At 42.4% G+C, this 14,561-nt stretch overlaps 1 protein-coding gene across 1 annotated transcript in view; it reads right to left on the bottom strand.

The window, feature by feature from the left end:
- The window catches only part of LOC121963037 (Krueppel-like factor 7), a 48,499-nt gene extending 39,415 nt beyond the window's left edge, over positions 1-9,084 (bottom strand). The window contains exon 1 of the mRNA XM_042513406.1: positions 8,792-9,084. Within this exon, the coding sequence (XP_042369340.1) occupies positions 8,792-8,971 (180 nt within the window). The 5' untranslated portion in view covers positions 8,972-9,084. The remainder of the gene's footprint in view (positions 1-8,791) is intronic.
- Between the last annotated feature and the right edge of the window lie 5,477 nt (positions 9,085-14,561).

Genomic DNA, 14,561 nt, shown 5'->3' with positions numbered 1-14,561 from the left:
ATGGCTACGAGTCCCTCGGGGTGGGATTAGCCTCCCCGAATGACAGCTAAACAAACAAATAGGCCAAAGCTGGTCTTCCTGGCTTGCCAAGGCTGCCTAGCAACAGGTAGGCAGTAAGATGGGATGTAACACTTGGTATGTGACAGCCAGAGGCGGCTATAAAATGCCTGGACATGGTGTGAATGTGTCACCATAATCAAAGCCAAAGGATTTTCAAACATGTGAGCAGGCTGGAAGATTAAACACAATGTGGTCCAAGTAGGAAGATACGGAGCAAGTAACCACGGCAACCGGCTATCACTTGAAGCCACTGCATACTTAAGGGAGTGATTCATGGCAATTATTTCATGTCATTTAAAATACATATCACTGAAGTGTCAATCTGATGAGACTCAGCAGTTACAAGAAGCAATGTCAAACAGGCCAACAGCTACATGTTAGCGACCATGATTCATCTCATTGTTGACCTCTAAGAGCAGACGGCACACTTTGATAAAGACCATAAAAATAGAGACAGAGAGTGGGAACTTCAGACTCATAAAATAAAAACACGTTTTCATTAAAAGATATACTTAGAGATCGATAAATGTGCATAGCTGATGACAGCAAGTAGTTTCAAATGTAAATAGCTCTTGATTAGGTAAATACTTTTTTCTTTTGATTGATAGCAGGCATAATTAAAATTTATGACACAACATTTCCATATTTGGTCAGACATCACCTCCCCCTGAACTGCTTAAATTGGGAGTGTGGAGACCAACGACCAACGTGTCTGCCTGAGACTAACACAATTTTAAGCGGAGCAAAGTAAAAGCAAACTATGATGTTAGGCAACATTGAAAAGACATGCCATGTATGTAAAACAGCTAAGCAACAGTAACCTCATTCATCTCGTTTGTGGCGTCGATTGGCTTATCATTGGTTATGCCCATGGATCGTCTATTCTTCAATCGAGAAACCGTTTCACGTGATGACACAAGACAAATCAGTCAACCTGATGGAGTGGACCGATTCAAATTTCTGGACCCAGGTAAACCTTTTCTTGATTTCCAGAAAATACTGCCCAACCTTCTCTGTCAGGGCGCAGTACCTATTTTTTTATTGACTGGTAACATGATATAAATTATAAATATCATGGGTTTTGGCAGGCTTGTCAAAAAGTGACAATGCAGCACTCTGAGTAAGACATTTATACATTAGCCTCCAGAAACATTGTATGCAAAAGTCCACCTTACACCATCTCTCTTAAATACACACACCTCAGAAAGAGTTGCAGCACTGAGTCCTAATCATCTCTGTCAAATGCAGTCGACTGAAAAGCCTGAGGTTGGTAGTTTGTGGGTAAGGAAGGTAATACATGTATTTCCCGAATGCCTAACTATTCCTTTAGGTTGTTTGCCACTGTCTCAGTCTGTAGACTAGATTTAACTCAGCATGACCTTCTGACAATAAGCCCAATGACACATAATACTCAGCTTATATTAGCATGGCTTTTCTCAAATGTGGCTCTCTCAATTTTAGTCTGTTGTGATTCTTTTGATGCGACGCTTCCACCAGCAGCTTGGCGCCGTTTATTTGTGATACGCTCTGCGTAAACGAGCTTTTATTCAGCATTGTGCCAATTTTTGATTGCGTAACTCTCCTGAGTGCAAGTTTCTGCAGAAAGACTGACTTTAAATAGGGGTTAGAGCAGGGCAAATCAAACAAGGCAACTGTGACTTTGTCTTCTCAGAATTTGAGAAAAGAGACAGAATGAGAGTCATGAGATAAAGCGAGAGACAGAGAGAGAGAGTGAGAGAGAGAGAGTTGGTGGTAATTCTCAGCATAAAACGAGTGCCTCAGACTTCTCTTCCTTTTCTCTTTTCTCCCTGCGGTTGCCAAGCCGGATGGCAGCAGCGAAGCATGTCGGATCACTGTAAGGTGCTGTAACGGCTTCCCGATTTCGCCTCAAATGATGTGAAAGTCATTGCCAAGCCATGTGTGCTGGTGTGAGGCGAAAAAAAATGACTGGCTCCTCTTCTCACTGTTAATCAAACCTGGGGTGGCAGAGCGTTTTGCAGACGGAAGCCATACATAAAGATGTGCTTGTTCACCTCGCTCCCACTCCCCCCACCTCCCTGGCTTTTTTCTACTCCACCACCACCACCACCACCGCCTCCTCTGCCTCTCACCCCTCTTTCTCTGACGGGCCAGTCACCAGAGCATCAGACAAATGAATGCTTCCTCCGCGTCCTCTCTTTCATCAGCGCTACCAACCTTTTCATCAACGCCCATAAAGCAGTAGAAGGCACCTATCGCAGGCAATCGCCTCTCAGCTGCCTGAGTGATGAGACAGAGGTGGCAGAGTTCAGTAAGCGCTCTTATGGTGGAATGGATGTTACTGGGTCAGGGGGTCGCTCGTCCATCTCATTACACAACGCACACACAAACCTGTGCACCTGCATGTGTGCACCGAAAACATTGTGATCTCAAGAGAATATCCTGCAAAATGAAATTCTGTGCAAACTCTGTGCATGTGAGGATGCATGCTTGCAGCACAGATTAATAAATGCAGAGAACCTCTGGAGACTAATCCTGACCATAACTCTCACCTTGACCCTTTTTTACTGTTGTTTTGTGTCTTTTTGTCGTCAATTTCTGTCTGTATTTTGGTGGTTTTGCATCTCTTTGTCGTCCTTATGCATTTTTTATAGTTTTGTGTCTTTTTGTAATCATTTTCTGTCTCCTTGTGCTTGTTTTGTCTTTTTGCTGTCATTTTTTGTATGCTTGCGGTTGTTTTGTGTCTCTCTGCAGTCCTTTTGTGTCTCCTTGTGGTTGTGTTGTGTCTCTTTGTAGTTACTTTCTGTCTCTTTGTGGTAATTTTTGTGTCTATGTGTCTTTGTTTTGTCCTTTAAACTAATCCTAAAGGTAAAAAAAACAAACTGAATACATGCAAAAAGAACTACAGAGTGCCTAGAAAAAAGCAAGCCCTGTCTTGTTAACATAACTGCTGCTGCTCAGGAGCCAAATTGTTTTTTTGCTGTTACAGCTCATTTATCTGTTTATACTAATTAGATGAACTCATAGCTCTTTTATTACAGTCTCTTTTTTCCCTCCCCTGTAAACAGACTGGCATCTTTTCCTGGAATCGATGCATTGAGTAATAACCTTGTGGCTGAAAACACTTATAGGTGTCCAGTGGAGATGCTGCACCGGGCACACAAAGGCTTGCTTTCATGCCTCTGCACGTCACGGACTGGGGCCGTGTCGAATAGATTCTATGTGGCATCCATCTTCAAGATCTTCTGACTGCTATTGGGTTAGAGGCGAGCGAAACAACGCTGCGAGAAATCAATTTCATATTTGGAGCGTCATGTGGCTGCACAGGCTCGTTGGAATACTTTGAGGATGTCTGGAAATTAACGGCAGCAATAAAAGACTGGTTTACAAACTTGAATGTCCTGTCTGGGGTGATACTTTTCTACTTTCCATCACATTTCCAGAGGCATTGTGCAAACTGGACCACATGTCAGTTAAACTGAAAGGGAATTAACTACATTTTTTTCTTTGGCAAGCATCCAAACTTGATTTCAGAAGTTCCACATCTCATACTTACAGCTGATGTGACATTTTAATAAAGCTAGAGGCGCAGAACGAAGACGCCACCAGGAGCTCTTTCGAGACAAATAAGATTAAGTCCCAGTTTGTCCTTCCTCCTCCTGCTCGCAGAATACTGAACTGTGCCCGTTACAGGATTGATTTAATTTTAATTTGCATAAAATTACATCAAATAGCAGCAGTGAAAGGTCACAGAGAAGACACGTTTTTTTTAACTGGGTGGCTTATTTTAGCTTCCTACCTGAATATAGAAATAGAAAAACATGATTCAGACAGCTATACTCATTCATTCTCATAGCTGAAGATTTGGGGGACACTGTTACCTGGCTGTGTTATAGTAGAGCTGCGTACGGCGTGGGGAAAATGCACAAGTCCAGAGCTTACACAACAGCCCTGCAGAGATCAAAAATCCATACTGTGCTAATTCTATAAGAGGAAAGCCGCAAAAAAAAGAGAGAGAATGGAGGAACAAGGGATGGAGAAAGAGGGAGACAGGATGGAGGGGGCCAGTTGGCTGCGCTCCCTGAGATGCCTGCTGTGTGTGAGAAAGCAGCTGTGGCCTACTGAGGATTACATAACATGCTGAGACACAGCGGCGTGCACGTACGCAGACATGCACGCTGCAGCGTATGGATGCATATGGATATTCAATGCTTTAATGTTTGTCACTTCTTCTTACTCCTCTTTCTTTCTTTCTTTTATCCTCATGATGATCTCTCTGGAGACTGAAGCGGGGTCACCATGCCATCTCGAGTGCTCAGCACAGCTTGAAGAGTGACTTTTTCTCTGAGGCATGGGCGGGTTATGAGACAATGGGCCCCTGGGTACAGATATACAAAGGGACCAACCACCTCTTCTACACAGGAGCAATAGACATAGATTTTGTGGTCATTTTGTTTCTCCTTTTTAAGGTAATTTTAGGTCCTATTAATGTGATTTGGGTCTTTTGTGGTTGTTTGGTGTCTTTTTGTCGTAATTTTTTGACTCCCTTTGGTTTGGTTTGTGTCAGTTTCTTATAAGGGCTTGAGGGGCTCATGTTTTGTTTGTTTTTTTTTTGCCTCAGGCACTGAATGTGCCAGTTCCGGCACTGCTTGGAGGCCCTTAGCCAAAACACACAAAACAACTCCATCTATCTGCATCCCTGCTTCTCCATCCAGTTCCTCAGGACACCATGCATCTGTGCCCTCTTCTTCTCTGACTGTCTTTTCCGAGTGTGTTCGTCGCTCTTGGGGGGGGGGTTCGAGCCCCCCGGACTGGGAAATGCAAACCCCGGCGGGGGGGAGAAGGTGCGGCCCCCGCACCCCCCCCCCCCCCTACTTTTCCCCCCCCCCCCCCCATCCACCCCCTAGACTGTGCTGCCGCCGCCGCTGCTGGCTGAGAAATATGCGTGTTATCGAGTCGCGAGTGGATGTAAGTGGATGGATCTGAGCACGCGGGCTTGCATATGGAGGTCGCGCCGGAGCTGCTACTTCCACATTTAGAAACACCGAAGCCAGCCAATCTGTGCACATCCACATATAGACGCCCATAATGCACTGTGCAGCAACATACAGACATTTCGCTTGACTAGGCATCGGGCACTCAGTCTGCATGTGTGTGTTGAGACCCTCAGGGATAATTTATGTGTTGGAGGGTATGGAGTGTGTCCTGAGGTCAATGACAGACAGCCATTTGTGGTGTCCTGTTACGTCCTATCCATCAGGGTCAAGTGCTGTTGGTGATGGTATGTCATCAGCAGAGCCTGAAAAATCTATCATATCAGCCTTAAATTCAATCCAGATGTTTTGTCTTTTATATTTCAGCATCCAAACGCTCAGAAGATGCTGATACATGTTTGACAGAAAAGCCAAATGAGGCTGTATCACAGCGAGTGCCAGTTTACAAAAGAGCATAACAAGCGCTGGAAATTGCAGCCAACATAAACAGCCATGTCTGTTGAAGATACAAAATAACACGTGTACGCTTTGCTTTGAGGGAAACTGGGTTTCACATATAATGAGTAAGTTATGACCAGCGATACTTGTTCCAAATCCAGCTCAGCCCTGCTGTTTGTTCCAACTCTGAACAACCAACTGTACTGGGATTTGGAAGCAAGACAGCACAGTTCAGTTTGGCACTATTTAGTTCAATAATGGAACAAATAGCAGCCTCAAATGTACCATCTGCAGACCTCCGAAAACACTTTCCTGCTTTTCTGCTCCCCATCCCCCTATAAGCGCCTGAATCATGCCTCACAGACACCAACAGGGGACACAGTCATCATTCTTGCCATCGCATCTCAGGGAGCCATTTAGGGTCCGACGACAACGGCCTCCTATCTCACCATCAGACCACATAAAAGCATCAAATTCTAAATTGTGCCCAGAATACAGAGGGGATTGCTCAAGCCGCGGGTCTCGGCTGGAGGCAGGAGCTTTTAAGGCGAGCCGCGACTCATAATTCATGTATTCAGGAGGGCTCGGTGGCGTCTTCATGCTGCTACAATGAACGCAAGGATCGCTTTGCCAAGAACATCTCTGTGTGTTGTGTGTGGAGAGAGGAGGGGGTTTCAAAGTGTGGGGCAAGTCATAATCCTTGTGCTCACAAGGACACAATGCAATCTTCTTATCCCAAATAAGGGTTGTTTTTCAAAAAGTTTGATATTTGCTGCAATGATTTGTCATGGAACAGAAGATGCTTTCAGTAAATCGCTGCAAATTGAAAAAAAAAAAAGATTTTTAAACTCTTTGAGTGACACATCCTCCTTGTTTAGTGTTTTCTCTATTTATGGTCCTATTTTGAATCAGGATCCAAACAAAATAGCTTCATGCCGTAAAAATGAAATGAAATCAGCACTTTTTAAGAACTTCCATCTCAGGTGACACCAATCAAAAATCTATATTTTTTAATGACATCGGGACATTTCCAGCCTTGTTGTTTAAACAAAACTATGTATTTTTTAATTACACATCTGGGCATTTCCAGCCTTGTGTATTGTGACAAAACCGGGTGTCTTTTAACGACGCGTCGGGACATTGCCAGCCGTGCTTTCTGTGACAAAACCGGGTATTTTTTAACAACAGGTTGGAACATTTCCAGCTGTACCTGTTGTGAAAGAACCCCAAAAGAAATCAGGTATTTTGCACAAACTCAACGTGACCTTTCCAGCTGTGCTTGTTGCGACAAAACTGAGTATTATTTAACAACACATGGGGACATTTCAAGCTTTGTTTGTTGTGACAAAACAGGGTATTTTTGAACGGCACGTAGGGACATTTCCAGCCGTGTTTGTGGTGACCAATTGGGTATTTTAAGCCAAACATGACATTTTCCTAACCCTAACTAAGCTTTTTTGTCATAGATGTAGATTTCAGGGTATGCATGGGACATGTCCCCCTTAATATTTAGAGCATGTGCATTTGTAGCAGAGGACCTCCAATTTGACGAAAATAAAGACCTTTCCACCATGAGTTGATGCAGTCAAAATCACAAGAATGCAGGAAATTAAGTATTTGATGCACAAAATTTTCTTGGGTAGGACCCCTGACCCCCACCTGTTTAACGTGTCCCCACCAACACTGAAACGACGTCCTTGCATCATGAGCCAGGTTCAACATAAGAGTTTAGCTCTAAAATCTGCTGTCTCACATGTAAAAACTGCATTTTCTCATACAGCATAAAAGCAGAATGGATACTATGCAGCTCCTCATGGCAAGCAGGTATCTGCTTATACATTTAGGAGACACTGACTGTAAAACTTGATGATTTTCTTTAATTCCAAAATGGACGTTGTCTCTGCAGAAAACTGACATTTCCAGTCTCCACAGATGAGAGCTTCCCCAGCCCTTTTTGCCTACACACGCAGCTGCCTCTCTTCCATTTGCATTAGGTATCGATTTTGATATGCAGGCTGTGGGTGAGAAACAAGGAGAGAGACACGCGCCGCATATGGTACACGCAGGGCCCCGTGCAATTTAAAAAAATCCACTGACAGTGAAGCTGGGAGTTGGAGACTTGTTATGAAAAGATGCGTCGGTGGCTAACAGTGGGATGCCAATTAGGCTGCTTGGCCACAACGAATGGATCCGCGGTCACGCACCGGTTTCTCCCTCTCTCTCCTTCTCCTTTTCTCCCCCCTGTCACCCCCCCCCCCCCCCCCGCCCCACGTCGCCCGCAGCGGGGAGAAGGGGAGAGAGCAGCGGTTGCAGCAGAAAAATACCGGCATCAAATTTCCATGCAATGATTTTTTTTTTTTTGGCTCGGTCAGTCAAGTGCAGCATGGAAAGCATCATCACTATCGGCAGCAGTAATGCAGGTGGCCCTTATTTTGACTTAGATAGGGAAACGGAAGGATTGTTAGGTGGAAGATGGAGCACATATACATGCAAGGTGCAACTAAATTGAAATTGTGAAGAAATAGAAAGAAAATTAAGCTATGAAATATGATTCACTTATGGAAAAAGTGCATATTTTACGCATTTTACGCCAGAAAACGCGAAAAGACAGCGTCTGTGCAAGTATTAGTGACGTTTTTAACAGTTCAAACGTTAAAACACACACATTTCTCTTCTATGGAATTTGGGCTGACATGAAAAGCAGACGCTGACAGAAAACAAGAATATAAGAGCAGTAATGGCCGCGCAAAGTGCCGGTGCCCCCCCCTCCCCGCATCCATCACCATGTGGCCGCGTGCTTATCTCCCCATATCCATCCTCTGAACTTGGATGGATGGAGGAAGTGTGCGTGGGTAAAACGTGCATGCAGCTTCCTTCACACATTTCTGTACCACTGCATTTAAAAGATGGTACAAAGCCAGACATGTTAGGGGTATCTATTATGAATAAGTAAGGGGACTTCTCTCCGTGCAGTGGGGGTTCACAACTCTAAACTGAGGGATGCAGATGCATTATTCACGACCAATTCAGTCCCTATTATGGGATTCGGTTCTTTATCTTTCCTAAATCGCATTTGACAGCTTTATTACGCGCCGGCGTGCGTTCGCATTTTATCCACTTTGCCATCTTTAGGAAAATTGTCACATATATGAGTGATGGAGAGCGTTTCATCTCCTCATTTCTCCCTGAAGTAGCACGCTTCGGGGGGAAAAGTTGACATTCCGAGCGCGTGTGAGCCTAATCAGAGTGCGGACCGTGTGGTTGAAAGAGCTGTGTTTCAACGTGAAGCACTCCTGATATTTGATTGAAAGTTGCCATACCTGCTGCCAGTTCTCCTCCAGCGACGGCATGGCAGAGAAGTACCCGGTGTCGTGCACGAGCTGAAGTTCCTGAAAGATACTGTGGTTCGCTAAGACATCCATGCTGGCGCTCGGTGATTGAAAACAAGAATGATCCACAAGAAATGTGCCTCCTATCTTGGCTGTGTCAGACCTCTGCATCCACTTCTTTCATATTAGTCCATAAGAGGTGATTAGTTGCAAAAGGTGGCGACTGGAAATGTGGCGATTAGGGTCCCAGTACCTGCGTGCATTATCAGACTCGGTGCGTAAAAGAGACAGGGGGTGATGGAGGCTCCATGCGTATCCGTGTTGCCAAACTAGACACTGATAGGGAGCCAACGGAGGGGAGGAGCTTGGTAAACGAAGGGGCGTCGTTTGGTTTGTCAATCAACTCCCCCTGCGTGTCCGTTTAAGGCGAATGGGCAGTTGTGGGGTTATTTGAGCCGCGGCGGAGCGTGGAGAGGCGTGGTTAGGCAGATTTAGCGCGCGGGATTGGCTCCGACACCACGTCAGTCAAGCCGAATATGGGCTCGATAGGTGAGCTATTTATGGATGGGTATATTAGATTTGGAAGAAAGTCTGAAAGGCTAGTCTGAGAGGAGAAGCCGTGGTGTAAACATCATGTGCTCACAAACAGGAGTTGGAAACAGTATTAATAGGCTGCTATATTGTTCCAGCATGTAAATATGAAATAATAATGAGATGCAGGATGAGGCTTTAGACTGGAGCAAAGATATATCACTGTATGGGGACTCTATGCTTTAATAATGAGTTTACAGTATCATGCTTAATGATATTTTAATCTTCTATAATACCTCCATAATGCTGCTGCAGTGCTCCTGTGCAGAGTGTAATATTAAATGTGTGTGTGTGCACTATCCATAATAAAGATTTAGAGTGTTTTTTCTATGTTTTTAGCATCATAACAACTATAATCCAGTTGAGACTTTCTTGCAAGTTGAGGTTAAACATCCTAAACAGTGGCAGATCTTTCTGCCTCCACCAACTAGTAAAACTGCAGTTACAATAACTTCAAAAATATGGATGCAACACACACACACACACACACACACACATACACGTTTAACCTGAAAGCACCGATTTAGACAAATACCACAGTTTTAAGATGTTCACTTCAGATTACTGTCATCAATACAGTATCTGTCCTAATATCTCCCTTTATGTTCCTGAGCTATTGTGTTCAGTAATGGCCAAAAAAGTGTTTTTACATTACATTATGATGTCAGAGTGAAGTTAACCTTCGACCTTTTGAATATAAATCATCATCACTTTCTCATTTTATCCTAACAGACATTTGTGTGAAATTGTGTCATGATTAGCCTATGGTTTGTTGAGATCTGACTAAAAATATGTTTTTTTCAGGTTGCTTTGACCTGGATCTGTGACCACCAAATTCTAATCAGTTCATTCTTCAGTCAAAGTGGACGTTTGGGCCAAATTTGCAGAAATTCCATCAAGTCCCTCCTTAGATATAACGTTCACAAGAATAAGACAAACGTGAGGTCAAATTTGCATTGACCTTTGACCACTAACAACTAATCAGTTCATTGCTGAGTCCAAGTCACAATAATGGTATGCACTGACCAACCAAAAAAATGACGTATTCAGCTGAGACTATTGCCAGCACAGAGCCATAAAAACTAAAGATAAAAATAGAACATAAGGAGAAAATGATCCAAACATCTAATGTGAGTGGTCGGTCTGTAGTAGAGGTACCATCTCTAGTTCCGGCAATGCAGTTCACCTTAATTTGTTAATTAGAGAGAGATTATCACATTCAACACATCAAAATTCATAATCATTATAAATATTCAAATATGTATATATGTACATAGCCATATTCCTTATAGTATACTGTTCATCATGGCTGTGCAATATTTTACCACTTACTGTACAATAATACCTATATTGTTACAGTAAATATACAAAACACCATGTGTGTATATAAGGTGTCCTGTGTAACTATCAATCAAGTACATACAGTATCTGTGTAGGTGAAAGGTGTATGTAGTGTATATAGATCTTACATCATATTATTCTTACTTTTTTCCTCCTACCTCTAGCTGTTTACCTGCTTTATTGTGTGATTTTTGCACGTGTGAGATTAATAAACTCTTATCTTATTTTATTTTATCTTATGGCATTTTTATGTGTATGGTGGAGTGGAGTGTACGCAGAGAACATTAAAGTCAGAGAAAAACAAAACAAAACAGCCATCCAGGGTGTCATATGAAAAAAAAAAAAACCCAGGCAAAATTAGTACATTTCCGTATTCCTTATTCTTTTAGTATTTATCATTTTAGTTGTTAGCTCAGTTTTGAATTCTTATTAGCTCTTCTTTCCTTCTTTGTATGAAATAAAAATAAATGTAAAAGGGGGCACAGAGGGAAGGTTGCCCAGGGCGCTGAATGTGCTAGGTCCATCCCTGGTGATATAAAATGTTTATCTTACAATGTGACAGGCTTATTACACTGACCCACATTGATAAAAATCAGCACTTCTTTCATGCAGCTGTAAGGAAAAGAGCGGTGGAAAAAAAATCCACCGTGCATGTGTGGGATGATAGATAAGTAGGCAAATCTTCCTCCATACGTCTTGTTTGGTGGTGAGAGTAATGCCGCTTATTCGCTCGCCCCGTGTAAGCCACCGAAATTGTACACTTCCACGCAGGCTCAGTAGTATTCTCCCTCTGTCTCACACACTCACACAGTGTGTTGTAGAGGTCTGTAATCTCATTACAGTGCTATGGGAAGGCTGGCCGAGGGCCCCGGCTACGCGATTTACACTTGGCATTTTGGGAGGGAGAGCTCTGCTCAGACGGACGATGAAGCTCCCGCTGACATTTATCCGTTTGACACAACTCACTCTGTCTCTCTCTCCTGCCTCTCTCTGTCTCTCCTGCCCTTTTCTCTTTAAGTCTGCCCCATTTTTATTTCTCATCTCTGTCTGCCACTCTCCATCCATCCTTCACTTCCTCCCTATAATCCGCATTTCACTGTCTGTGTTTTCAGCAGGAATGGATAGAAGGAAAACACATGACAGAGACATAAACAGTGACAGTCACCGTGTGCATGGCAGAGGTCGGTCGGCCGACAAAAAAACAGAAAGAAAACAACAATCTAGCGTGGCTGCCTCTTCTTTAGCTGATCTCCACATGGCTAACTGAAGTTTAAAATATTCATCAGATAAATCCTGTTATTTTTATGCATTGTTCGTGTGGCTCTTTGGACTAGTCTATGAGCCATAAACAATTAGAACAAAATGCTTACCAATAACAACATTTGTCTCAAAGTGTTCATTGTGACTAAATCAGTTTTCGTAAGCAGTGGCCGATTTTTTCTTGTATGCTGAGCTTTCAAACCATTTCAACATCACAACAAAATATCAAGAATCATTACACACACTGGTCAAAGCTCACAAGGATGTAGCTTTAGGGTTTAGACTGATGCTTAACATGGAACGAAAATAGTTCTAAACAATAAAGTACGTAGGTAAGTATGTTATATTCTCATTTTAATCATTATTGCCTGATAAGTTTGCATCTGACATGTTTGCACATTAGTATATTGGGAGATGTTGGGGACATGCAGAGGACGCCACCTTCTCTCCAAAACAGAAGTAAGTCACACAGGTTTTGTGGTGGTTTTGCTGCTTTTTTTGTTGTTGTTGTTATGCTGTCCTTCAAGCTGCAATTTGACTCAATGTACATTTAAACTACAGCAAAAATAAAGGAAAATGGGGTTGTATAACCAGGACTTAAGTAATATTAAGGTCAAGAGTCCAAAGTCTCGCAGTGGGAGACTGCCCTCAGCCCTCACAACAGCCACAATATAAGTACATATTTTCACTTCCAGGGTCCTAAAATTTTCAAGACATCCGGCTGTATTATCATTATCATCATGAATAGTAAAACATAACAGTATCACACTATAGCTGACAGTATTTGTTTGTAGCAGTTTACAAATGTCACAACAAAAGTGCAATTTATGCGCCATATGACTGAATAATACTGTAAGAGATAAAATATCGACTACAACTTTAAGTCGGTCTTTTACATGTTCCTATGTAATATTATAGGTACTTTATTATTCCACTTTGCGCCATAATCTTCCTGTTTAAATTAATCTTCCTTTTTATTTTATCAGCCTGTCTTATAGAGCACACTTTAGTGGTGAAACTGCACCTGAAGACGTGCATTTCACTCTTATTTTAAGTTGCCCGAATAGTTTATTTTGCAGCGTGCCATCACCGGGAATTAGCCAAACTGAAAGCCTCATCTTGGTGCGCGTTCCCAGCCGCGTACCCCCACCACCTCCTCCTCCTCCTCTCTTCCTCTTCCTCGGCCCGAAGCCCATGCATATCATAGATAAAAAATAAGTGCTCACCATTATCCGTGGGCACACAGCGTTATATTGTGGATGCTGACATTGCTCTTACCTGGCAGTTGGTGCTTTTACTATATTAATAATGGAGCAGGCGCCATCCATCATGGGGATATGAGGCTGCTAATCATGTCAGTTCCCTGCATATTCACTCCTTTCATCAAAAGAGGAAGAGAGGTAGTGGGAGAGAGGCAGAGGGAAGACAGAGGGGAGAGAAGGAGAAGCGGCAGAGTGACGGTGAGAAGATAAACAAAGAGAGGGGAAACGATGGAGAAAGAGAGGGGAAGAGAGGGGGAAAGAGGGAGATGGAAGGGGACAATATCAGTGTGCTGAACACATGACAGATGCCCTTGGCCTTTTGCTGAATGGCTTCCCTGTTGGCAGGAGTTAACCAGTGTATTTAAACAGGACAAGACGAATGGGACCTGGACTCCCCCTGCTCACTGAACCAGCCCATTTCTATTCCAACTCACAGCCTTCCCCCATGTGGGAATGCTAATATGGTTAGCTGACATTGGCAGGGTTAAAACTTCATAACAGCATTTTATTGTAATATTCACTTTGCTGCAACTTTCCAGTTTTTCAAGCGTTTTCCCTGGAACTTCTGCTGGGCACGAGTTCTGCAGCATTTGTGCTGCTCCGTACTCCAAAAAATTATTTTGATTCATTCAAAGCAAGTGGGGCATGATCTCGCTGATATTATTAAATTACTAAAAATTAAACCTTGAACCCCTTGAAACGTCATTCAACATTACTTTTCGTGTGCTGCATTGAAACACCTTTCGCAAGTTATTTAACCCTTGAAACCTGCGGAAATTGGTTTGATTTCATTTGAAAACATGAGGAAAAAGGCAATCAGCAACTTGGCAAGAAACACTGAGAAAATTGCAAGAAATTAGTAAAAGGTTAAAAGAAAATGACCTGAAAGTTAGTTCAAAGTAGAGGAAAATGTAACAATTCTAAGGGGAAAAATGTCTAAAAAAACTACATGTATGATTATTATAACCATATATTCAAAACTATGTTACAGGAAAAATGTACACATATACAGATACAAATATATAGATTTTTTATATGTTTTTATTTTATTTTGGATTTTCTCTTGTTTGTTATTATTTTTATTTTTCTGTTTTGTGGGTAATTTTCTTGTTACTTTCTTTTTTCTCTTTTCTTTTCTTTTTTTTTTTTAAAAATCCTGCTAATTTTCAGGCCATATATATTTAAGTTGCTCATTGCTTTCATGTTTTTGAAAGAAATTAAACCAGTTTGCTCTTGTTTAAAGGGTTAAGAGACTCTGGCACACTCATCTGTATCTTGTGAAACTTGACAATGCCCAGTATAAACTG

The sequence above is a fragment of the Plectropomus leopardus genome, chromosome 24, assembly GCF_008729295.1.
Source record: "Plectropomus leopardus isolate mb chromosome 24, YSFRI_Pleo_2.0, whole genome shotgun sequence".
In the NCBI taxonomy this organism is placed as follows: Eukaryota; Metazoa; Chordata; class Actinopteri; order Perciformes; family Serranidae; genus Plectropomus; species Plectropomus leopardus.
This window is presented reverse-complemented; position numbering and strand designations above follow the sequence as displayed.